This window comes from Anolis sagrei, chromosome 4, assembly GCF_037176765.1.
Source record: "Anolis sagrei isolate rAnoSag1 chromosome 4, rAnoSag1.mat, whole genome shotgun sequence".
NCBI classification, from domain to species: Eukaryota; Metazoa; Chordata; class Lepidosauria; order Squamata; family Dactyloidae; genus Anolis; species Anolis sagrei.
In genome coordinates, this window is record NC_090024.1 from 136,611,742 (window position 1) to 136,636,482 (window position 24,741).

The following is a 24,741-nucleotide window of genomic DNA, read 5'->3' on the forward strand; positions in this document are numbered from 1 at the left end:
CTCCCTCCTGTTCCCTGCTGTCTTCACAACAGGTACTCTGTGATAGAAAGCATTTTGAAAACATGTGCAAGTTAAACCCATATTATTATTACACTGAATATTTATACCATATATCATTTCACATTTCAAAAATGGAAAAATACAGTCTTTTGGTTTAATATAGGCATAATAATATCACTGATGCAATTTTACTTTCCTGAGGTTTGATGTGGGGAATAAAGAGAACCTCCACATTCCTGCTGAGTTTCTTTTTCTGTTACAGGACATCATTGGTTTGGCATGGGGAAGACCACCATCAAGTCAGCAGAGATCCTGGTTCTAAGGTACAGTTAAGTGATGCGGAAAAAATGGAGGGCCCATAGTTCAGAAATTGGGAAAGTCTTCCTTGGGACATGTAGGGGTGAAATGAGTTCAGCATAGGTACAGCCATTATGTCATGAATGACTTTTCAATTATTTTAAAACATAGGTTCTTTTTATTGCAATTTCCAGTGTGAGAAGGTATATCAGATTACAGAAAACATTTAGACAAAAAATGTCATTGGACATACAGACATACAGATTCTATGCAACTACATTGGATTTACAATTACATTGGTCGACAAACAAACAAAGGGGAATTACATTTTCAGTCAACATTCACACACATGTACACGCATTCATTCACATGCATCCAAATATTACCATATCCTTTCTCCCTCCTTGGAGAAGCACCTGTTAGGCCAGATCCTGCTTTCCTGCAGCCTGCCAATGCATAGTTCTAAAACTTCCATAACGCCATAACTTCAAAACGCTGAAATGTCAAAACTTCTTTCCCTAAGAACAGTGCCAAGGACCAGACCTCTGTTTTCCATACAGCAGAACCTGACTCCCTGCACAAAATCTAAGACTCCAAAAGCACACTTCTTCCTCTTCCCTTGAGAAAGAAGCCCCAAAGTGTCCAGAATCATGCTTTCCCATAGTATATCTGACACTTTCCGAATACACCACCTCTGTCCTTCCCATGGAGCAGTGCATGGCGGGTGGAACAGACACCTCGGTCTGCCACGATTTGAGCATTATTAGTATGATGGCACGCCGGGAAGATTAAGGAGAAAACTAAATGTGTCTGGCTATTTTCCCAGTGACCATCGGTATGCCCTAATTACTGTAATTTCCCCAAAATAAAACTCTACAAACAAGATTAAATTCAACAATTGTTTACTGAATAATCAAGGTATAAAAGTACAGTTTGAATAGTGAAATATAAACTCTGAGGTAACAAACTATAATTTCTATGAGGTAAGTATTCTATAAACTATAAACTCTAAGGCATGTATTATCTGAACTATCTATCTATAAGGCAAATATAACTATTCTATGGCAAATATGTATTATCTATGAACTATCTATCTATAAGGCAAATATAACTATTCTATGGCAAATATGTATTATCTATGAACTATCTATCTATAAGGCAAATATGTGATAAGGATGGCCTGTTCAAATTGCTAGGCCAGACCAGACACTATCTGGCTAACTAACTTCAAGCTATGACCAACAAAGAATGCCATAAGAAGTTCTATCACCAGCCAATTCTGGCTCAGAGTCAGAATGGGCTGCACCAACTGAGCTTCTCCCCTAAACTTGGCAAAATGGAACAGTCCAACAAGCAAACAGGGAAATAATACTAGGCCGAGACATCAAAATTAGCCTGAGTCTTTTATAGGAAAATTCTGTTGATGTAGTCCCAAAGTTGTAAATTAATGATAGACGTCTTCCATCCTGGATCCATCCCAGTTTCCTGGCCAGATGTTGATCTTCTTGATTGGTGTTGATCTTATGTTGACTTCCTTCTTAACGTAAGGAAGGTTGCAAACATTTCCTTTATCACTGTCCCATTCTTATCAGGGTTTCTCATTAGCAAGTCCAGCAGGCAGGTAGTTAGTCATTACAGGCCTTAATATTATACTGGTGTTTCCAAAATTATTAGCTGCATCCATACATCCTTCCATTCTTCCATTCATTCCCACACATCATTTTAAATTCACATTTATCAAATTTGCACATTGAATTTCTTATTACACTGTCTGTCTCTGTTGCCAGTGCTTTGTTGTGCGTTCATTAGGCTGGGTGGAGATCCCCGAGGAAGACTTGGCTCCTGGCAAAAGTAGCATTGCAGTAAATAACTGCATCCAGCAACTCTCTCAAACCAAGTGTGACAATTGGGATCCTGCTGATCGATGGGGTGAGGTGAGTGTCAAAGGTATCTGAGTCCCAGGGAAGAAGATATAGGAGTTTATCACACGGAGGCAGGCAGATCACAATTACAGTAGAACAGTGTCTCTTGCCCTAGATTTATCATATGATGTCATTCCTTCCATGTTACTGGAAAGTGTCTCTTTTACAAACACAGATAATCTGTTTTGCAAAATGAACAACTTCCAATGATCTCATACCATGAGAGTATTAAGAAATTAGTGACATCGTGAGACAAGTCCAAGCCAAAGGTCCTGTTATCCTTTTTGTTCATTTTCTATTTATGGTATGTCGAAAACAAGCTAACTTTGTATTCAGTTAAATGACCTGCCCTATGTTTTGGAAAGCGTCTAATTTTGTTTAATATCAAAAATATGTAACCAGTTCATGTTTGATGAACAAACATGTGTCTTCTGTTAATGGATTATTAAGCTATGTACTTTTTTAAGTGTAGCAAAATTATACATTTGGCATTATTAGTGATCAAGGAAACATGAGTGATCCATTTTTTCCTGTCCTGGAGTCAATGCTTGTAGATTTGGGGTGTATCCTGTCAGTGCAATGTAATTATAAATTTCAGGTGTACGTCGGGCAATGACTTTAGCACAGAATGGGGAAAAAACAGGGCAGTACTGCATCCTGTGGTATCACTGTGGGTGTCCTTATTTCAGTTCCCATTATACTGTAGTTCTTGTTGGGGGGGGGGGGAGACATGTGCAGGTTTTTTTTAATCATTCCTAATCCAAGACTCAGTCACAGTCCTTGAGTCTCTCCTTACAGGGCCAAAACATGGTCATGATCCTGAAGAAAGACACCATGAGCCTGGTGGACCCTTTAGACCACAGCCTCATCCACTGCCAGCCCATCATCAACATCCGTGTCTGGGGTGTGGGCTGCAACAATGGCAGGTGAGTAGTGGCCGTTCTCCAGGGCAGAAGAGAAGAGGAGAAAGGGACATCTGTAGTGCGACTTTTCTGTTCCCTTTGGGCTCCTCTACATCCTCCCTACAAGGACTCCAGCTCCTCTTATTAGACATTATGACTCACCCCAGACTCTTGGTGGGGTTGCTTGTTTGGGGACTCTGCATTAACCCACCTTTCTTCTTTCCCCACATGCTTTACTTGACCAAGGGACAGGTAAGTCTCCCCCCCCCCCTTTCTGCAGCAAGAACAAGCACTTGGAGCCTTGCCCTCACTCACTGGGCTCTCCTCTCCTTGCAGGGATTTTGCTTTCGTTGCCAGTGACAAGGACACGTGTGTGCTGAAGTGCCATGTCTTCCACTGCAATGTGCCTGCCAAGGCCATTGCCAAAGCCCTGCATGAAATGTGCTCCAAGGTACCCCTCCTGACTTGTGGTACAGTCCCTTTATGTGCATGCACACCAGAGGGAAGAAGGGTGTCTAGGCCCTGTGGTGTAGACCCAGAAATCCTCGGTGCCATTTTGTAAGAAGAGAGCCAGGCAGTTTTGTCCAGGGTTTCTGGTAGCTGGAAATTGGTCCTGTATACCATGAAACTCATCAGGCCTTTTACTACATAGATCTTATCCAAACTAGATTTGTAGTCATTGCTGTATTGGGCCAAATCTACAAAGAACGTTGTAGTCCTATGTATGCTTATTTGATTAGTACATCAATCAGGTAGCATTTAAAAGGTAAAGGTTGTCCCCTGACATTAAGTCCAGTTGTGTCCAACTCTGGAAGTTGGTGCTCATCTCCATTTCTAAGCCAAAGAGCCGGCATAGTCCGTAGACACCTCTGAGGTCATGTGGCTGGCATGACTGCATGGAGCGGCGTTACCTTCCCACCATAGCGGTACCTATTGATCTACTCACATTTGCATGTTTTCGAACTGCTAGGTTGGCAGAAACTGGTCGCATTTACTTCTGTGTAAACTGATCTAGGACCAGGCTACATTTATTAAAGCAAAGGGGCTTATTTTTTAGGATATTATCTATACACTCTTTATCATTAATTGGTCCTCTCCTGGGCTAATGTATTGAAAGAGGTTCCTTCTTGAAATTTATCACCAAGTTGACTTCAGATCATAGAATCATAGAATCAAAGAGTTGGAAGAGACCTCATGGGCCATCCAGTCCAACCCCCTGCCAAGAAGCAGGAATATTGCATTCAAATCACCCCTGACAAATGGCCATCCAGCCTCTGCTTAAAAGCTTCCAAAGAAGGAGCCTCCACCACACTCCGGGGCAGAGAGTTCCACTGCTGAACGGCTCTCACAGTTAGGAAGTTCTTCCTAATGTTCAGATGGAATCTATTTAGTCCCAAACTGTCATGCTTTTTTTCTATCTTGCAGATCATGGCTGAGCGAGCAGTAGCAAGTAACAACCTCAGTAGATCTGTTACCCTTGAACCTCTCACTCCAGATGCCTTATCTCCGCAAGGTAGTCATTTTATATTTCCCAAATTCCATTCCAGTGCAAGCATAGAATCGTAGAATAACAGAGTTGGAAGAGACCTCATGGGCCATCCAGTCCAACCCCCTGCCAAGAAGCAGGAATATTGCATCTAGTCCAACCTCTTGCCATTAATTTTCTCTTATCCTTTCCTCGGGAAATTGATCCTGAGTTCTGATATTAAGAATCTCCCCTGTATTGTCATAAATAAATTGTGTATTAAGTAAAAAAACAAATAGCTACATTTATTATAACTTATGGCAGATTTACTGCCTCCTGCTGCTTTGAATAGAAAATATGCAGAGCAATTCCTTTGGGTGAGGACTTCCTGTGAGGTCCTTGCAAGGCTACATTCATGGCTGACCCTCTCATTCAAACAGGGAAAGAGCATCCCGTTTAATTCTTTCTTTCTGTTTGTATGATCCACACTGTGGATTTTGATAAATATTGTGGGATGTCACTCTCTCCATTCAAAATTGATATCAATGACAATCATGAAAACTCATTTTCACAGTCATTTGGAAGGTGGGTGGGAACCCTGACAAAGGCATGCTACAAGACAGAGCACTGCCATCAGCCACTTGCTCCACCAGAAAAACACAGCAGCACTCACTGCCAAGCAGAAACTTCCATGTTTTTGGCCATCTGGGAAAGACAGTTTCTCTACCACACTGTGCTCATTTTCAAACATGGGAAAAAGAACTGGCATAGTCTTGCTTGCACTCCTGATCAATTTAGTGCAGTGTTTGGTAGCTCCTACAGAACATATGTATCTCAGCTCACAGGTCTTTTTTCTAATGAAAAATGTGGTGATGTGGGGATCTTTAGCCTTAACTCGGTAAGACTTGCTTTGGATCAGGCTGGAAAGTGACTGGCTCCTTCCAGCTGCCAAATTTCAGAACCTTCTCTTCCTTAATGCCCTGGGATTTATTGGCTGTACAGTAGCATGGAGAGGCTGTGCTCACTGTCCTTTGCTCCTGGCAGTTGACATTCTGGATGCCGCGAGAGAGTCTGTCCAGAAATATGAAGCTTTGTATATTGGCAGCTTACCAGTGACCAAACCCATGGGTAGGTAGCTCTCGTTGTATTCTGCAACCTATGTTTGTGTATGATGGGCTGCTCTGTGCTTAGTAGAGGACGTTAGTTGGCTGGTTTGGATGCTTCTGAGATTCTGTGCATATTCTCTGAGCAAAGGGAATGGCTTCTTTTGGGATCCTTGCAGGACAGCCTTGTTTTCTCTGGGCCTACTTTTTCTAATGAATCACCCTTGTTAGTTTGCCAAAGAACGATGAGCCTTATTTCTCATAGTTAGTGACTGTAATGTTGAACTGAAAGCAAGCCAAGATTAAGGGAAAACTCAGGGCCCTTCCACACAGCCATTTTACCCAGAATATCAAGGTGGAAAATCCCACAATATCTGCTTTGAACTGGGTTATTTGAGTCCACACTGCCATATATTCCAGTTCAAAGCAGAAAATGTGGGATTTTATTCAGTTATGTGGAAGGGGGCCTATATTTTCCCTCAATCACTAGTTGGGAAATCAGCTGGAAGTATAGAAAGTATCTTTGAATTAAAAAAAAATCCATAAAGCTTCTTTGCCCAGTGCTTCCTCATGCAAATTTGCAACCCAGGGGCTTATTGCATTTTTTAATTATAAAGAGGGAGCCCATGTCCCCGAATCCTGTATAATGGAAGGGGGGGGGGGAGGTTTGACCCTTTAATGCTTACTTCTTATGATTTTTCAGCAGGTGATCCATTGGGTTTGTACTATAAAGAGAATTTTTAAAAACACCATTTCATGCAAGGAATTAGAAGGAATGCTAGCATGTCTGAAGCATCTCAGTATTATCTTCTGACATGGACAGGATAGATATTGCTCTGAACATGGCTGGTGTTTGCTTTAAAATACCTAATGCTATCTCTTGCCACATTTTTACCAATTTTTGCATGACATCTCATTCCCCCACATAACCCCTTGTTCCTGGATTTGGTCTTTGTCAAACTTGGTTCCTTCTACAGTCCAAAATCCTGTTCTTGAGAACCACTTCTCTGGCTCAGTAGTGACATGTCGTGTTGTTTCTTTCTTGTCTCACAACTTCAGGGATGGATGTACTAAACAATGCGATTGAAGACCTAATAAGCAGCCATGAACGTGAGCAGTGGACTCCATCAGTCATCAGCATTTCAGACTCAGTGATGCAAGCAGACCAAGCTGAGGTAAGACTACTTACCTTGCACTGACATTCTGTAGTCAGAGATCTTAGATCTGTGCAGGCTGTGAATCCAGTGATATTGGAGAAAAGGATCTATTTTCTAGTTCATCTCTCAGCTAGAGATATTCATGGGTCTGATCTTATTCTACAGTTCTCTGGGATTATATGCATGTCCAAGCATTACTTGCCATAGTCTAAAAGTATTTCACTATGATCAGCTGCTCTAAATACTGTTGATTCACAACATCTCCTTTGAATTTGATAAATTGTGGACTGTCAAGTTGGTTACTGAATCAATGTAGCTAAAATGAGAATGCAGCCTCAGTATTCATTCTGTGCCATGGATTTGCATGATGCAACTAAAAGTAAAAGCTTCTAAGTCCCAATGATTTCAGTGAGAGAGATTAACAGTTGCTCAATTCTCCCATAAAATTAATGGATTCTTTAATTCCAGAGTGCTTTGAAATTAATGGATTTAGAATGCTTAAGAGAGCATAGGAAGAGGAGCAGAAGCTGCAAATGGTTGGCTCTCTCCCTTTCTGGCATTGTGTCCACTTATGTTGTGGACTGGAAGGTCCCTTTTCTTCAAAGCACAACCTTCTATACAAAGGCAGAGGGAGACTTTAGGGCTACCTTCATGAAATATACACCTTTCCGTGCATCACTATAAAGGGAAGGGAGATACATGAAGACTAAGAGGAAAAAACTACACGTATGCACACATTATGCATAAACTGGCCTTGGAATGCATCAAAGATTACTTAACCAAAGGGTGGGAACCTCAGGGCCTCCAGATGTTGATAAATTACTCTTCCTTTCACTGCCAATAATTAGCAAGACATCTGGAGAGTCAGAAAAAGAGAAGGCTTTCCCTTTGGGTTTTAGAAAAGCCATAATCACCTTACCCCCCCCCCCCCCCCGCGCTTTCTTTCTTCCCAAATAATCTCCTTTTCGCTCCTAACCCTGTCTTTCCCTGTTGCTCTCCCTTGCTCTGTTTATTCTGATTTTAGCAGAAGTGACAAGTAGCTACTTCACAAATCTGGGAGACATTTTTTGATCCTGCCTCAGGACGTCTCCAACTCCTTTGGCCACTCTATCAGATTTATTGGAATGTGGAAAAGCTCAATAGCTTGAGATGGGTTTGGAGAACAAACATGTCTCTTTAAAATTATGGGAAATAAAATTATAGTTTTGGTGTGGTAACATATAATGATTAACACTTAGGCCTGAAGTAAAGTGTAAGAGGAGTGCTGGTCTGGGTATATCCTTAATCTAATCTGTAGTTTATTGTTTTATTTGAGGAGTCAGCAAAGGAGAAGGAGGGAGAGGAGGAGGAGGAGGAAGAAGAGGATACTTGCATTTGGCAATGCCAAGTCCGCTATGTTACTTTTATTGGAATTGGGAAAGATGCCCACACATTTGCCCTCATCACTGATATGGGGCAGCAGTGTTTCCAGTGCACAGCATTTTGGTGTGAGCCAGATGCTGGCATAATATCAGAAGCAGTTCAAGCTGCATGCATGGTAAGTACCAAAAGGCCATGACAGAGTCTCCTGCAGGGTTTTACAAACTGCTTTATCTTCTAACCTTTCTAGACCTGTTCTTCTTCAGATACAAAATTATTAATGTGTGAGACCTCCAAGACACGTGCTTTTGAATTCCAGAGTAGTACCAGTTCCATTTCCCATTGAACAGCCAAAGTCCCCAGTAATTTCAAAGTGTCTGATAAACAGATTACATGTACTGCAATTAGTATCAGGGCTGTTTTGTGTATGTGGTTAAACAAATTTTCCCAGTCTTCATACGACTACAGGCAGAAAAGGTTTACATCAGGAAAGATCAAGAGACAATGACACTCTGTGGTTTTCAACCAATCCATTCCTGGTTTGATTGTCCTTGACCTGATATAGACTGTCAATCTCAAATTTCCTGTCTGTTATCTAGGAAGCTCTGGGTTCATGGATGGAAGTTCCCGCCACTGCCATAAATGCGGTTTGTGGGGACAAGGGAGAGGGCTTTTTCTGTGATGGCCTCCCAGCTTTGGAACTCCCTCCCCAGGGAGATTAGACAGGCCCCCACACTGTCCTCCTTTCCTAGGGACTTGAAGACGTGGCTCTTCAATCAAACCTTTGAGAATATTTAGCCCCTAGTTGTCCTACATAGTAGTCACACATCCTGCACTTTATCCCATGCCCTCTCTTCATTACTACAGCTGGCACTTATTTTATTCCAATGTTTGCAGTCCGGCCATGGTGACAGTAATTTATTGCCACAGTTCAAGGATCGCAGCTTGATTGAGTCTGAGTTGATGTTTTTATATGTGCATGTGTTTTAATTTATTGTATTTTATATTGTGTTCACTTTTATGTTTGTTTTAAGGCACTTTGTGCCATCTGTAAACCGCCCTGAATCCCTTTAGGGAGATGGTGGTGGGATATAAGAATAAGTTGTTGTTGTTGTGGAGCTAGTTGAGGCATCCATTCTTCTGATAACTAACAAACTCAACAACTGACAGGTTTCTTTAAATGTGACTGTTTATAAACTGCAATTTTAATAGAACTTGTTTATTGTTTCTTTGATAGGTTCAGTATCAGAAGTGCTTAGTGGCTTCAACATCACGGATCAAACCAAAAATTGGCTCACGCTCCATCCTGAAAATGAAACGGACAGTGTCAGTAGACTCCACCATGTGCCCATTTTCTGTCTCAGGGCACTCTCTGCAGAAGAATGGCAGTGGGGGCCCCGCGCGCAAGAGGGGGGTGCTCTCTTTCTTCGAAGCATTCCGCCAAAAACATTCCATGCTGCAGACACCTTAGGACAACCAAGGCTGCATGGAGGAGATGGTGGGCCCCATGTGAGACTTAACAGCAGCCTTCTTCTGATGTCCAGGCTCAGAATGTAAATAGTGCAATTTTGTCTGTTGCTTCTTTCACAGAAGTGAAAAGAGCCAACACATACAACCAAGACAAGCCCTTGGGGGAGGGGGTCCGGGCTGCTCCTGGACATGCTATGCATATTCCTTCTAGTCCTTTGCTACATAGTTGTTATGAAGAAAAAATGTTATGGGGGAGACAAATGCCGCACGTGAATGTTTGAGAATGTTCCTTGGCATGTGCAGCAGACAGCATCAAAAGCACCACACAGGCTTAAAAACCATACTCCTCAGCCCCTTGAGGTTTGTGGAACAGAGCAGAGCAGGCATGACAGCTTCCCGAAGCAGTAGCTGCACTTGATTTTACATAGTTAAAGCTGTGGACACCTCCAGTCTTCTGTCCCCAGTTGTAGCATGAATGCTTGGCATACTGCAAAGCCAATGGAAAGAAACCATCTTTGCACCTCTAAGCAGGCACGTTTCTTGGTTTGAGGCAGCAAATATATGCTTGTGGGCCTCTGGGGATGTCAGTAATAACAATAAGAGAAGCATTTCCCCTAAGAAAGAGCCAATATACTCTCAATCCCTGCACTGAGGCATAGAACAGTCCCTCATTTTCATGAGGGACTACACTTCCCCTTCTCAACATGGCCAAAACTGGTAGAGCCCTACCAATCTCACAGCACTTGGTTCATTGGCAAATAATGTGCCAATCATCTAGCTTCTGAATATGTTTGAGTAACATGTGGCCGTGGCCACCCTATTCAGAAGTAGCTAACCACTCTGACACTGGAAATCAACACTTCTGAAATAAGCCAGTGACCACAGTTAAGCATACAACAAGCAGATGGTGCACATAGCACATAACAGTGCCCACTAGCAAAATGTCTGTAACAACATGTGTTGCACCAGCACTCATGATTGTCCTTCATAACAACACCAGCATGCCTAGCCTGGCACATGGATCGGGGCCCATCCATCCAGACCACCACCATGTGCCCTGTGCTGGTGAGTAGCAGCTCCAAGGGGTACAAACGATTCATAGTTTGGAGAAGAGAAGTAGGATAAGGGGAATGGAAATGTTTCCTGTGGATTATTTTTATTTTAAAAGAAAGTATATAAATATAATGTTTCTTCAACACTGGTGAAATGGCTTACTGAGTTCCACTCTATCTGTGTTAGAAATGGGTGCCCAGGGCTGGTGAGAGGGAGGGTAGATGTCCAAATACATTCCCTTTGCAGTTTTGAGCCTAGTGTAAGTAATTTATAATTTCATCTAGATTAAGATAGACTCAAGTCTACCTCAGTGATACTTTATATCTGATCATTTGAACAAATAAATTACTGATATAGAAGAAAGCTATACTTGCTTTCCAATTTGGCTTCAATTTCCTCTTTTAAAAACTGCTGCCGGAATGACTTGCTCATGCACTTGCTCTAATGAATTGCTCATTAGAATTCTAGAGACTTGCTCATGAGAATGAATGAGTTATTCTAATTATTATTCTTGGGATGCCTCACGAATGTCTAAATTGTAATTCAAATTGAAATGCCCCTAAACAATTCTGTGTTTACTTGAAAATGAGTCACACTAAATTAAACGAGAGCAAGTGTGTTGTGCAGTGGGTCATGGACCTTGCTTGGACCTCATGTTCATGGAGTGGCCTTAAGCCAATTGCTGTCTCTCAGCACAGCCTTCTACATGTGGTTGTGTTGTTGCTCTCAAGCACAACAGTGGATTAACTATGTGCTGTTTTCCAAAATACAGCACAGCTAATTATTATTCACTTTATTTATACCCTGCCTTTCTTCCTGTGGGGACTTAAGGAAACCAATAAAGCTCCCCTTTACCTCTTATCCTTTAGGCAAAATGCATTCAGGTTGGAACCAGGAGTGATAGTTACCCTGCAGAACCTGAATTCTTGATAGTGACAGTTCAATGGACAACTCATTGGAAAGTCTGACTTGTGCCACTGTGTTTCAGTCACATTTATTATCATTGCACAAGTCAGAAGTCTCTTCCAACCACATTTTGACCAAAAGTCGCCCGAGCCCAGGCAGCCCTTTCCATATTTCCAAAGAGAAAGGGAATGAGTGGGGGCATGTCCAAGTCTTTTTCTATAGTTTGGACATGCTGGAAGCAATTGGCAAAAAGCTGGACACATTCCTATTCATCCTATGCTTATCTAGCAAGATAGACATGGTGGTGTTGAAGTGTCTACACCAGGCATCCTCCAATTGCAGCCCTCCAGCTGTTTGGGCCTCCAACTCCCAGAAGCCCTAGCCAGCCTGTTCAGTGGTTATGGATTATGGGAATTGGAGGCCCAAACAGCTGGAGGGCTGCAATTGGAGGATGCCTGGTGTAGACACTTCACCACCGCCATGTCTATGGGCCTCCAACTCCCAGAAGCCCTAGCCAGCCTGTTCAGTGGTTAGGAATTATGGGAATTGGAGGCCCAAACAGCTGGAAGGTCACATGTTGAGGTTGCCTGGTTTACACTGCTTAACAGTTGCAGTGTTCACACTGTATTTCCTCAGCCAGGATGGGTTTTCCTGTAGGTCAGTGAAATAAATGTGCCTTCTAGGGATTTTGGAACCAAAAATAATACACTGACAGAAGAAACTGTGCAGAGCACTTCTCAACAGCTCCAAAAGGAAGGAGTCTGGCTGGTATGGACTTCAAGAAGAGCAGCAAGAGGCACATAGTTTCTGGGCTCTAGGTGGAATGGAGACAGATGGTGACTGACAGCAATGGAACAACATGCTTGCACTAGAGCTCTCCTCTAAACATATGTGAACTGTGGTGTAGTTCAAAATAACTATAACACTATGTAACACAATTTTTGTTCCTGTGTTATAAATCCCATTTCCTAATTGGTTCTATCATAAAAACATGGACAAAGTTTATTACACTGCCAAAACTTTGTTTTTGCGGGACATCCTGCAACATATTTTGCTCTAGTTTTTCGATGAATATTATGTAGAGTCTCAACCAATTCCACATAGTTTGTGGCAGCCACAAAAAAAGACATTTCGGGAATATAACAACTTTCAGAGTAAGTATCACACAATTAAATAGGAAATAATACTTTCAACTAAGAACAGATTTCCCCCCAATTTTGTTACATAGTGCAATTGGTTCTATGTCCCTCCACGCGTATATGTTGATCCCTCCCCCAATCCAATTGTATTCCTCAAAGGGAAAGGATTGGGTCCTCTGCCTCATTCCCACCGTCTGGGTTATCCTCCCTCCTTTCTTGGTGCAAATATCTTTTTATTTTGTTTTCAGATCTCCTTTCCTCTTTCTTTGCCTACCTTTTCTTCCCAGATGGGTGTACAGGTATAAGAAATAGGTATAAAAGAACAAACATTTACCAGCATTTGCAAGGCTTGCCAAGCAGACTGACTTTCCCTTTGTATGAAGTATAAATGAAGCATCTTCTGCAGAGTCTGCTGCAAAGACTGCAGTTGTTGCTATCAGATCTTCTTCCTAAGCTATTTTCCCCACTTTGTTTTGGGTATATTTGGGTCTTAGGTTAGCAGTATGCATGTCTTCGTTGATAGTGTCCATCCATTTTTTATGTGGATGCCTGCGTGGTTGCCGTCCTGCAACCACCAAATGCAGTGCTGTTTTTGCTACTGATGTTGGTTCTCTTCTCACCACATGGCAATACCACCATATTCTTGCTTCCTGCATTTTCTTGCCGATTGCTTTTATTCCTAGTCTTTGACGAATGTCATTTGGCACATGGTCACGAAGTGTCAAGCCACACGTTCATCTCAACATTTCCATTTCCATGGGCCAGAGATGTCACTGTCTTGGTCCTTTCATTACAGGCTGCTACTTCCTGGCGGATATCAGGTGGTGCAATGCGGCTAAACAGTATAATTTCTCCAGTGGTGTGGGACGTAGACATCCTGTGATAATGCCGCATGTTTCATTAAGAGCCACATCCACTGTTTTAATGTGGTGAGATGTTTCACACTGGGCATGCATATTCAACAGAAGAGTTTCATTGTTCATTCAGTCACTTCCGACTCTTCATGACCTCATGGACCAGCTCCCTGTCAGCCATCACCACCCCCAGCTCCTTCAAGGTCAAGTCAATCACTTCAAGGATACCATCCATCCATCTTGCCCTTAGTCAGCCCCTCTTCCTTTTTCCTTCCATTTCCCCCAGCATCATTGGTTTCTCTAAGCTTTCCCATCTCATGATGTGGCCAAAGTACTTCATCTTTGCCTCTAATATCCTTCCCTCCAATGAGCAGTCAGGCTTTATTTCCTGAAGTATGGACTAGTTGGATCTTCTCGTGGTACAAGGCACTCTCAAAACTTTCCTCAAACACAACTCAAAAGCAACTATCTTCCTTCGCTCCGCTTTCCTTATGGTCCAGCTCTCAGATCCGTAGGTTACTATGGGGAATACCATTGCTTTAACTAGGCGGATCTTTGTTGCCAGTGTCATGTCTCTACTCTTCACTATTTTACCGAGATTGATTATTGCTCTCCTCCCAAGAAGTAAATGCCTTCTGATTTCCTGGCTGTAGTCTGCATCTGTGGTAATCTTTGCACCTAGAAATACAAAGTCTATCACGGCCTCCATTTGCCAGTTATCAATCAGTCTGGCTGCCATAATCTTGGTTTTCTTGATGTTTAGCTGCAACCCAGCTTTTGCACTTTCTTCATTCACCTTGGTTAGAAGGCTCCTCAGCTCCTCCTCGCTTTCGGCCATCAAAGTGGTATCATCTGCATATCTAAGGTTGTTAATGTTTCTTCCAGCCTTGCATTCGTCAGGCCCCGCACATCGCATGATGTCTTCTGCATACAAGCTGAATAGGTTGGGTGAGAGTATCCAACCCTGCTGTAGGACGAGTAGCACAGCACAAGGGCAACCATTGTGTCTGGTTGTGATCCCCAGGTTGTCTCAGTGGCCCTAGGTATTTAAATTGGGTGGTCTTCTATCCAATTTTAGCGACACCAACATTGAGCTAAGGGTCAGGCATGGCCCCAGTTTAAGAAGTATGTGTTCTGTAAATACTTTCAAAGGAGATATTCCTCTCTCCTTCAGCCTGCCTGGCAGCAGGAAGCAACAATAACGAAAATGGGCAAAAGGAAGGCCTCCTCCTTCTGACTGAGGGGAAAGTGTGTGTGAGAGAGGGAGGGCGCGAGGAGAGCGTCGCCACGACGACACATCCGGGTTCTTTCCCACTCCGAGGCCTCGCGCAGGCGCCACGTCACGCCGCCAGGAAGCGACGCCTCTCCTACCTTTCAGAAGCTGAGGCGGCGTCAAGATGGCGGAGCTGTACGTCAAGCCCGGTGAGCTGAGGGGAGGCCTGTGGCCCTGAGGGAGGGAAGGAGCGGGCGGGCGCCAAGGGCCGGCCGAGGGTGACGGCTCTCTCGCTTCTTTCGTAGGGAACCGGGAGCGCGGCTGGAACGACCCCCCGCAGTTCTCGTACGGGCTGCAGCAGCGCCAGGGGCCGCGGGGCGGGGCGGCCAGGCGGGGGGCCCTCTCACGACGCCCCGCCGAAGCGCCCCCGGAGGCTGAGCGGGCAGCGACGGAGAGGGCGGCGAAGACGACGACACCCCCAGCAGGCCCTCCTCTTCCTCCTCCTCCCCCTCCCCCAGGACCAGGTCAGGAATGACCCCCGCTCCCCTTGGGCCTCCCTTTCCCATTCTTTGTGTATATTTGCTCTCCTTCCCAATATTTCTGCCTACAAAGCCGCGCCTCCCAGATACAGTTGTGACCCAGTTTTCTTTTCACTTTACGAACAGAAAAACTGTTTTCGCTAATGGACTTTTGAGAGGAAAACGAAATAAATAATAATAATAATAATAATAATAATAATAATCACAATTGTGGAAAAGAAAAAAGTCTGGATTATTGATGTCGCCATACCGGGTGACAGTCGCATTGAAGAAAAGCAACAAAAACTCAGCCGCTATCAAGACCTCAAAATCGAACTGCAAAGGCTCTGGCGTAAACCAGTACAGGTGGTCCCAGTGGTCATTGGCGCTCTGGGTGCTGTGCCAAAAGATCTCAGCCAGCATTTGGAAACAATAAACATTGACAAAATCACGATCTGTCAACTGCAAAAGGCTTGGATCTGTGCACATCATTCAAAAATACATCACACAGTCCTAGACACTTGGGAAGTGTTCGACTTGTGATTTTGTGATATGAAATCCAGCATATAGATCGCGTTTGCTGTGACATACTGTGCTTTTGTGTCAATAGTAATAATAATAATTACCCTCCCAAACAACGGATACCCCCAGGCAGCAACAGCCAGGCTTTCCAGCTGCCAGGCTACTCAGTGCCAACAAACTTCAACTGGTCCAAAGGTCAGTAGCTAGACATCTTAAGGTAGCAGATATAGGCCACTGGCTCGCAACCTGTGGGTCTCCAGGTGTTTTGGCCTACAACTCTTAGAAATCCCAGCCAGCTTACCAGCTGTTAGGGTTTCTGGGAGTTGAAGGCCAAAACATCTGGGGACCCACACGTTGAGAACCACTGATATAGGGGAAGAATTACTTCAGTCCCAAAGAAGCTACACTGGCTCCCAATTTGTTTCCGGGTGCAAATCAAGGTGCTGGCTTTAGTCTATAAAGCCCTGAACAGTTCAGGTCCAGCCTACTTGAGGGACTGCATCTCCTGCAACCAGCCCACACGAGCCCTGAGATCATCAGGAGAGGGCCTTCTCTCGGTCCCACCGCTGTGTGCACTGCCATCTTCAGGCCCTCCAAATCTAGGAAGGAGTGCAGCTGGTGTATCAGCTGGAGCTGGTAGTAAGCACTCCTGTCAATCACATCTTTCTGGGTTGACATTTGGAGAGATTAATCCAGGAGCACTCCCAAGCTGCAAATACAATCTTTCAGGAGGAGTGTAACCCTATCCAGGACTGGTTGACACACCTCCACCCTTGATGGCAAGCACTTCTGTTTTGTCTGGATTCAGTTTCACTTTGTTTTTTTTTATCTAACACATTACTTACAGCTGAGCCTGTTTTTGACACTCCTGTACAATTTCAGTAGGCAAATGCTTATTCAGCCTTATTTTCACAGGAAGCAACCACTTCCGTGACAGGTGAGAAAGTGGAATGGCACAAAGAGTGGAACTCAGGTGATTAGAGCTTGTAAATGTATTGTGGTCAGTGAGAAACATAAACAACATTCTGTATCAGAGCTTCCCAAATCATGTGTCAAGGATAGCCCCTTGTACAAAAAAATAAAATAATGGGATAAACAAATAATAAAGATAGATTTTGACTATCCTGATATTTTGTTGGAAAACAAACTGTCAAGAATATCAGGTCCAGTAAACTCATTTGCTTTGCAGACAGTTTCATGGTCCAAAAGGTTGAAGAGGCAACAAGGGGATCATCTATTTTAGATCTGATCCTAACCAGCAGTGATGTCTTGATAAATGGGATGGATGTAATGGGTTCTTCAGGCAGGAGTGACCATATTCTTCTAGAACACAGTTTTCCTAACTGTGATATGACACATTAGTATGTTGGCTGCAGTTTGTGCTGTGTCAAAGTATCTAGAAACCTCTGTGTCTGTGAAATAATCAATACATATGGTATTTGAAAAATATATGAAAAGTTTTCATAAGATCCACCCATTTTGTTATTACAATGTATCTGTATGTCTGCATCTCATAAGGGATTGGTTTAACCTCTGGTTTACTAGTAAAACTGAATAACTGTCATAAAATTATGCATGTCAAAATAGTGTCATTAACATGAAATGTTTGGAAATATCTTCTGTATAGTATTCTACTGCAATAGTTAACATACTCGGAAGGTCTGTTTAGTTGTGGTTTGAAGGATATTTTCTGTTAAAGCAGAATACAAAGACACTTCAGTCCATGCACCTGAGGAAAAGGGCTTAGGTTACAAAAGCTTGTTACCAACTTTATCCTTTCAGTTAATCTCTGAGGTGGTACAAGATGGCTTTGCATACTTTTTAAAGGGACATTATATTTCTTCCATCACACATAGTTCCCAGGACTAAGAATGGAAAACCCTGAACTTGAGTAAACAAAGTCTTATTGTAATCTCAAGATGGGAGTAAATGTGTTTGTTTACTAGATGTTGCTAGACTGCATCTCCCACCATCCCTCACCAGTTGCCATGCTCACAAGCGCTGATGGGAATTGTAATTCAAATTTTTTGGCATTTCTACTAAAGGAAATTTCTATTTTCAAACATACTTTAATTTACCTGGTTTTCATTTTTAGGTCCTAGTTTGTACTTATTCACTAAACTGGGTGCATGTTGAATAATCCTTTTCTCCCGCCCTGACTTATGCCTGCCTTTTTAGGTGGTCTGCCAGCGTCCCCACCATGTCCTGTGGGCCTGCCTCCTCCTCCTTCAGGGCTGCCAGGCCCTTCTCTGAGGACAGATGCCACAAATCTACTTATCTCAGAGGCTGAAGAAGATTGTGCAATGGAAGATGTGCTTTCCCCTTTGAATGAAGCTCTGGATAACTGCAGGAAGACTCTGCGGGTGAGAAGAGCTGCAGGCCTTTCTCATGGTTTCCCATTTTTCTGGAGTAAAGAAAGTTCTTGGGTCTAATTAGCTGCAATTATGGCCTGCTTCACTGTCCTGAATTTGCCAGGGTGGCATCCCCCGGGTGCCAAATGTTGAGTGCACACATGCCAGTGTATTTGGAAGGCACTGGGCTGAAGAAGGCTGAGTTGGCCATGTTCTTAGCCTACTGAAACTGATGGTGCATCCACACTGTAGAATTAATGGAGTATGACACCACTTGAACTTCCTTGACTCAATGCTGTGGAATCATGGAAGTGCACCAGCACTCTTTAGCAGATAGGGTTAAAGACCTTGTAAAGCTACAACTGTCATGAGTCCATAGCACTGGGCCATAGCAGTTAAAAGTGGTGCCAAACTGCATTAATTCTAGTTTAAGGGCACCTGTATTAGCAGCTTTTCACCAGCAGTTGATTGGCTGCTGTGTGAACAAATACTGGACAAAATAAACCTTTAATTTGATTCAGTGTGGCCCTTCTTAAGTTCTTTCTATTGAGTGCCACAGTCCTGGGGATATTCTGTTGAAGAACACATGCTGGCAAGGGTCACATGACTGGTGGGCAGAGCCATCTCATTTTAAAGTGAGGCTTCCCTGTATCACCTACAAACATGTTTTGTGACCCATGAATCCCTGTAGCCCTCACACCAGCTGTTAATTTGGGAGGGGGCATTATCAGTTGCTGTGGTAGCAGCCAGAGAGCATGACAAAGTATCTCACCATCATTCCCTAATACCTCTGGACCCTTGTGGGCTCACTGCCATTATCAGATGAAAAAGGTGACTGAGAAAGGCAGACTATGTCCAAAGGGAGAAAATGGAATAGCACTTTTTCTTTAATGGCCATAGAAGAGTCCATGGGTTTTATTTGTGTGTAGCGTAAGGTATTTGAGGGATGGATTTGGAAGTGACTTCAGCTGGATAGTTTTGTATTTTGTACTTGGCTTCTTGAACAAATTTCTTTTAAACTCACCAGTTTGCCTTCTTTCCAGACATCCCACGGCATTTGTTTTATATGGGCATCTATTTCATGACAGCCATTCTTGCTGAGGCTTGTAGCATATTGCTAGCATACCTACTAGCTCCAAAATGTTGGAGGGAGGCATGCAGTTTGGCATCATAAAAGTGGATTTAACCATCACAAAAGCATGATTTAAGATAATGTCTGTTAAACTTTAATTATTACTGGATTAAGAGCATTGCTAATAAATTTTGTATTTCTGTTTTCAGAAACAGGTTTGTGATGACATTGGCAAGCGCTTGGTAATTCTGCAGCAGATGTGGGAACAAGGCAAACTCTCAGCTCCTGTGAGAAAGGGAATGAGGATTTTAATACACGGTGAGTAGCAATGACAAGCTTTGCGGCATGGCTGAAATGTTATGAGCCTCTCTGGCCTCTTTGTCGAAGCTTTACTGCAGAAGTACTGCTGAAATATAAGTAAGAAAGAAATATGGGGAATAAAATCATACACGTGTTTTTCCTTCGTTTAGTAGTTTCTTTAGGAGTGAGTTCCCTTGAAGATGTTCTGAGGTATTGTCTTCTTCCTTTCAGAATTCAAGAATCAACATTGGGATGCTGCTGATGAGATCCATCGCTCGCTAATGGTGGACCATGTCACTGAAGTAAACCAGTGGATGGTGGGAGTCAAAAGGCTCATTGCAGAATCAAGGAACTTGCCAACAGAGGATCTAGCCACAGTAGAACATGAGCAGAAAGTTCAAACCTCTTTGGAGCCAGAATGTCAACATGATTGAGCTGAGCTCATGGTCTTAGTATTGTAAGACTGAACCTCAATTCGGAGACACCTTTGCTCCCTAATAATGGATGATGACATCTGGCCCTCAACAGGCATGTTGCTTTTTCGGCTAAGCACTGGTTTTTCTACTTAGGCTGAATTGAGCAAAGCTGCATGAAGGAGAATCTTTCAAGTAAATTCTGCAGTTTTCAGAAGTCCGTAGTGGCAGAGGTTAAAACGGACAGCCTTAACTTGTATTTGCTCATGCAAAATGAAAATGGACTGGGGATACAGTTGTAACAGAGCTGTTCCTTAATACAGTGGTACATGGACCCTTGTGTAGCACACTGGCAAATGGCTGAGAAAAAAAAATTGGCACATTCCACTACCGCAAACGTCTATCCTAGATCTCACCACTCCAAGTAAATACGCGTTGTTTCTGGTGATCCTTATAAATCTGGAATTCTTTATTCAAACTTGTGTGACTTTTCTGGGAAATGTGCACTATATGAAATATAATTGTCGATTTCCAGATAATTGCACCTTGGTGTGTGTTATTGATGTCTCTTGAACCTTTAAACTCTGTCTCCTCCCCATTTAATCAGTTCTGAGTTAATTTTTACCAAAGTGACTATGGACACATCTACACTGGTCATTTAATGAAGTTTAAAGGCAGGTTAAGAGTGCATTGTTGACGTAATGTGAGGTACACTACAAGCACACTTTGTGAATATGCGCTTCTAGTGTACCTTAAGCTCTTTAAAATGGGAGATGTAAAGTTGGAGAATACTTTGAAAAGAAGACATTAAATGACTCCACAGAACGTGAATCACTGTGCAGACACCTGAAGTGCTCCGCTGATTTGCACATGCTCCTTCCAGAAACAGAATGGGACATTCTCCACGGTGTCTGGTTTAAGGCCAGCCTCTGTGATGTGTGTAAGCATCATCCAGCCCATGAACTGCAGTGTAATCATTCACACAGCAAAAGCACATCCTTTTATGCTAGTTTCATCCAAGATTAAATTGTCAGTGTAAAGTATCCTGTTTAGAGAAATCTGTTTCCATCTTGTTTTGCAATATTAAAATAAGATATTTGGGGAAACCCGTTTTTATTCCACCCCCCACTTTCAACCAGTCATGTCTGATACCTTTGTGAGAACAGGTGAATTTTAGTAATGACTGAAGTGTGTCTGCCATTCAAGAATAAAAGAATTGTACTGTGTAAATGGGTAATAAGTAGAAATTCATTATGTTTTTAAAACTCATGACCAGTTCAGCAAAATGGATCTGCTGGCAGCATTCTGCTGTTTTGAGCAAGTGGCAATACATAACACTTCTGATACAATCTAACCTGGATTCTGATCTTTCAAGTGGGAAAAAACGACAAGTAACAAGTGTCTGCCATTGAATTAATTAGCAGAATCCCCCTTATTAAACGTTTGTGGTTTAATATTGTATATATAATACACGCTGAACCAGTTCCTAGTCTCCAGATCTTAATCCAAATACGATTGATAGTTTGCCTTGCTACACATACATCTAATAGTGGCCGTGAGAAACCAAAGGCACTTAAAGTACAATCTAAATAAGCTTCAGCACTGCTAGAAGAGCTATGGATATCAATGCTTCTTCAGTCGGCCCCAGCTGCTGTTTGCTAAGCTTTGTGTGATATGCAGAATTTGTTTTATAGACATTTTGTCCAAATCCATTCTAGCCTGGACTTCATTTCAAGCTTGATTTTGAGGACATAAGTGAAATATACACTTTGATGGGTGAGATTCTATGTAATTAAAGTGGGCATATGCACACTGCCTGGGGGAGAGATGCCAATCACTAATTCATTAGACCTATGTCAATCTTCATTGTTTAACACCTGCCAGAGTATTAGTACATTGTGCATTAGAAATTGTTTCTGTTTGAAACAGGGTTGTGTTCCAATTCCTCAAAAGACCTCTCAGAGTAACACGAGAGCTTCTACCAGCCCCTTAACACTCATCCCATTTTTAATGTTTATTTTTAATACAATATTTTAGAGGAAACAGAGGCCTCACAACTCTTTAAGATTTCCTAAACAGAACTGAAGGATTCCAATTTGGGTTCCAGTCTTGTTTGGGAACAAAAACAATTTTGGTTGGTACCTACATAAGAAATTGCATGAGGAAGTATATACCTATTGGTTTTACTGGTTATCTCAGATGCATTCAATAACATTGATCACAAAACCCTATGAGACCATTCTGCTGATCTGAGGCATCAGGGCACATTTTTTGCAGTTCTTGTCCTGTTTGGCTGAACGTTCCCAGAAGATAGTGCTGCCAGGCTGCTCTTCATCCTCAAAATTGTTGTCCTAGTGTCCTGCAAGGTTTAATACTTTTGCCTGACACCTGCAAGAAGGTCCCGATGAAAGTTCTCTGGAGCTTTTTATACACACCGCCCTGGTTTTGCTCCAATGGCTTCTGGTTTACTTCTAATCTCACTTCAAGATGCATGTTTTGATTTAAAAGTAGCTTGGGGTCAAGATACCCACTAGATGTCATTTTTTGTTAAATGATAGGGACAAAATTATAGACCTGCTATCCCTCTATGCTGCTACCACTATGTGTTTTATGGCAGACAGTTTCTTTTATCTGGCCATTAAGAGTGATACTCTCCCCCCCCCTTACTCTATGAGTATTTTAATTGTTTTCCAATTTCTTTAAAATAAAAATATTAGATCTATTTTTAAAGCTGGAATCAAGTAGTACTTCTTATGCTTAAAATAATGTAATTTCAGTTCTGAGGTAAATTATAATGGTATTTTTAAAGCTTCAGAGTTATGAGTACTCATTGGCAACAATCCTGTCCCGTTGTGGTAAATTATGTCCAGTGAATAAACCCATTTCTTAGCCAGGATGCTACTGCCCTCCAGTACATTTGTGTACCTTCCAGCCTATATGATTTTCTAGCAAATTTAGCAAAATATAGGAAGGAGTGTTCAATTTAGTATTTAGAAGCACTTCTCACAACCTCTAGATATGTTTAAAAACTGAAATTAATTTGAAAGTACCAATACAAAAAAGTATAATCTCTGAATACTCAAAATCCAAATTAAGAAATGCTACTGAATGCTGTCATTCAGTAACGGTCAATACGATATCATCAATATTAGTACACAAAGCCTATAATGTTCATCTTTTTATTGAATATTCAGGTAAATATTTCACATTAATACAGGCTACATAAAGTAGAGCCACTATACGACATGAAATTTACTCAACGTTTTTCCTTTTAAGTATGTAAACAATTATACATGTATTTACCACCCTAAAAGGTTGAAATCATGTAATCATCTAGTTCTCTGCTGCATACAAGTAGCATTCAGTAGTGTTTAGCCAAAAGCACTAGGTTCATCTGATTTTGAGTTCAAAATGGCTAAACTAACTGGAGAACAGAATCAGTTGAATAGGTTCATTTTGTTCTTACACAATGGGCAAACAAGTTTTTTTTTCCTTGTCATGGCCCACAGGAAAAAAAATGCTTAGTTAGGCACATTTAAAAAATTCCCAAGTTCTTCCAAGGTCATAGTTTTCTCCAAACAAGGCTTAAAAAAAGAAGAAAAGAAAGAAAAGAAAAGAAAACGTAGGCCCTCCTAAGTCAGTTGACGTATTTGAGGTGCATGTTTCCAATGTGAGGTGCCCAGGTACCAGGCCAAATCTACAACAGGAGAAACATATAGGAAGTTAATTTCAGGGTATAGCAGTATTGCCCCTGCAATGAGTTAAATAACTTCAGTACGGCAGAGCCCCTCAAATCTAGCAAATTAGAGTATGGCTCCAACATAAAAGGGATTAAATGTTCAAGCCTCCATTCATATATATACTACTGTCAAGTCAAATGCTAACATCGTTGGCTTATGTCCTTCACTTTGCTCTTCAACAACATGTAGGTTTGATCATTATTTCATGAGCCAACCCTCAAGACCTGAACAGAAAAGGTCGCCTCTAGCATACAAGGTATAACACACAAACACACACGTAATTAAAACATTTTAGGAAAATTTAACATGAAATTGGAAAAACAAGAAGCCTGTTGTGTTCTCACAAGATTTCAATTTTATTATTTAAGGCAAAAGCCTGAACTGTTAAAAGTACAAGAAAGTGGTTAATTACTGCACCTGCTGAGCATCAGTACATTCTGTTGAATTTTGGACAACTTTTATCATAGGATTCCATGCTGGATCCGGAGTATGCAGTCCATTGAAAAGAGGGCCACCTGGTCCATCTGCGAGCTGAGGGTGAGAAGGGACTATAGTGCCTCCGTACATGGAAATCGGTAGGCCCTGAAACAAAACAGATACCCATTCAGAAGATGTAGATAAATAAAATTTTAATTAAGAAGTAAACAATATGAGAAAAGAAATGTTAATAATGAGAAAAAAGGAAGGAGATTGCTATTCAAAATAACACTCCAAGTGCTGTTGCTGTTGCGATCGATGGAAAGAAACTGAAGGGAAAGAACATAGCATTGATGGTATGGAGCGAGACTTTTCCACCTGCAATTCCTTTCTACCCGATAAATTTTTATGTGGCTCTGGATATTATCTTCTATACACACAATAAAAGTGAAAATATGTATGTGGCTAGGGTGTCCACTTACACAGACAAGCTCCTGCTTCCACAAACAGCTATAGCTCCCAGTAGTCAGGAGACACCAAAAGCTCTCCCTCCAAGGACATTGCAGGT

General features: G+C 42.1%; 3 protein-coding genes across 13 annotated transcripts in view; 2 read left to right on the forward strand and 1 right to left on the reverse strand.

Annotated features, from left to right (window-relative positions):
* APBB3 (amyloid beta precursor protein binding family B member 3) overlaps positions 1 to 10,882 on the forward strand; it is a 31,353-nt gene extending 20,471 nt beyond the window's left edge. Inside the window, exons 4-13 of the mRNA XM_067467738.1 lie at positions 263 to 323; positions 2,085 to 2,231; positions 3,018 to 3,145; positions 3,368 to 3,373; positions 3,458 to 3,572; positions 4,547 to 4,634; positions 5,631 to 5,714; positions 6,749 to 6,864; positions 8,165 to 8,383; positions 9,443 to 10,882. Coding sequence (XP_067323839.1) covers positions 263 to 323; positions 2,085 to 2,231; positions 3,018 to 3,145; positions 3,368 to 3,373; positions 3,458 to 3,572; positions 4,547 to 4,634; positions 5,631 to 5,714; positions 6,749 to 6,864; positions 8,165 to 8,383; positions 9,443 to 9,676 — 1,198 coding nt within the window. The 3' untranslated portion in view covers positions 9,677 to 10,882. The remainder of the gene's footprint in view (positions 1 to 262; positions 324 to 2,084; positions 2,232 to 3,017; positions 3,146 to 3,367; positions 3,374 to 3,457; positions 3,573 to 4,546; positions 4,635 to 5,630; positions 5,715 to 6,748; positions 6,865 to 8,164; positions 8,384 to 9,442) is intronic.
* Positions 10,883 to 14,947: 4,065 nt separating this feature from the next.
* Positions 14,948 to 21,246, forward strand: SRA1 (steroid receptor RNA activator 1). The gene is made up of 5 exons (XM_060774153.2): positions 14,948 to 15,049; positions 15,146 to 15,364; positions 18,059 to 18,243; positions 19,513 to 19,621; positions 19,835 to 21,246. The coding sequence occupies exons 1-5, from the start codon at positions 15,025 to 15,027 to the stop codon at positions 20,035 to 20,037; spliced, it is 741 nt and encodes a 246-aa protein (XP_060630136.2). The 5' UTR covers positions 14,948 to 15,024; the 3' UTR covers positions 20,038 to 21,246.
* Positions 21,247 to 23,181: 1,935 nt separating this feature from the next.
* ANKHD1 (ankyrin repeat and KH domain containing 1) overlaps positions 23,182 to 24,741 on the reverse strand; it is a 101,822-nt gene continuing 100,262 nt past the window's right edge. For all 11 annotated transcript variants that reach the window (XM_067467744.1, XM_067467749.1, XM_067467747.1 and 8 more), the window contains 2 exons: positions 24,174 to 24,338; positions 23,182 to 23,713 (listed from right to left, as the gene is read on the reverse strand). In XM_067467744.1, coding sequence (XP_067323845.1) covers positions 23,654 to 23,713; positions 24,174 to 24,338 — 225 coding nt within the window. In that variant the 3' untranslated portion in view covers positions 23,182 to 23,653. The remainder of the gene's footprint in view (positions 23,714 to 24,173; positions 24,339 to 24,741) is intronic.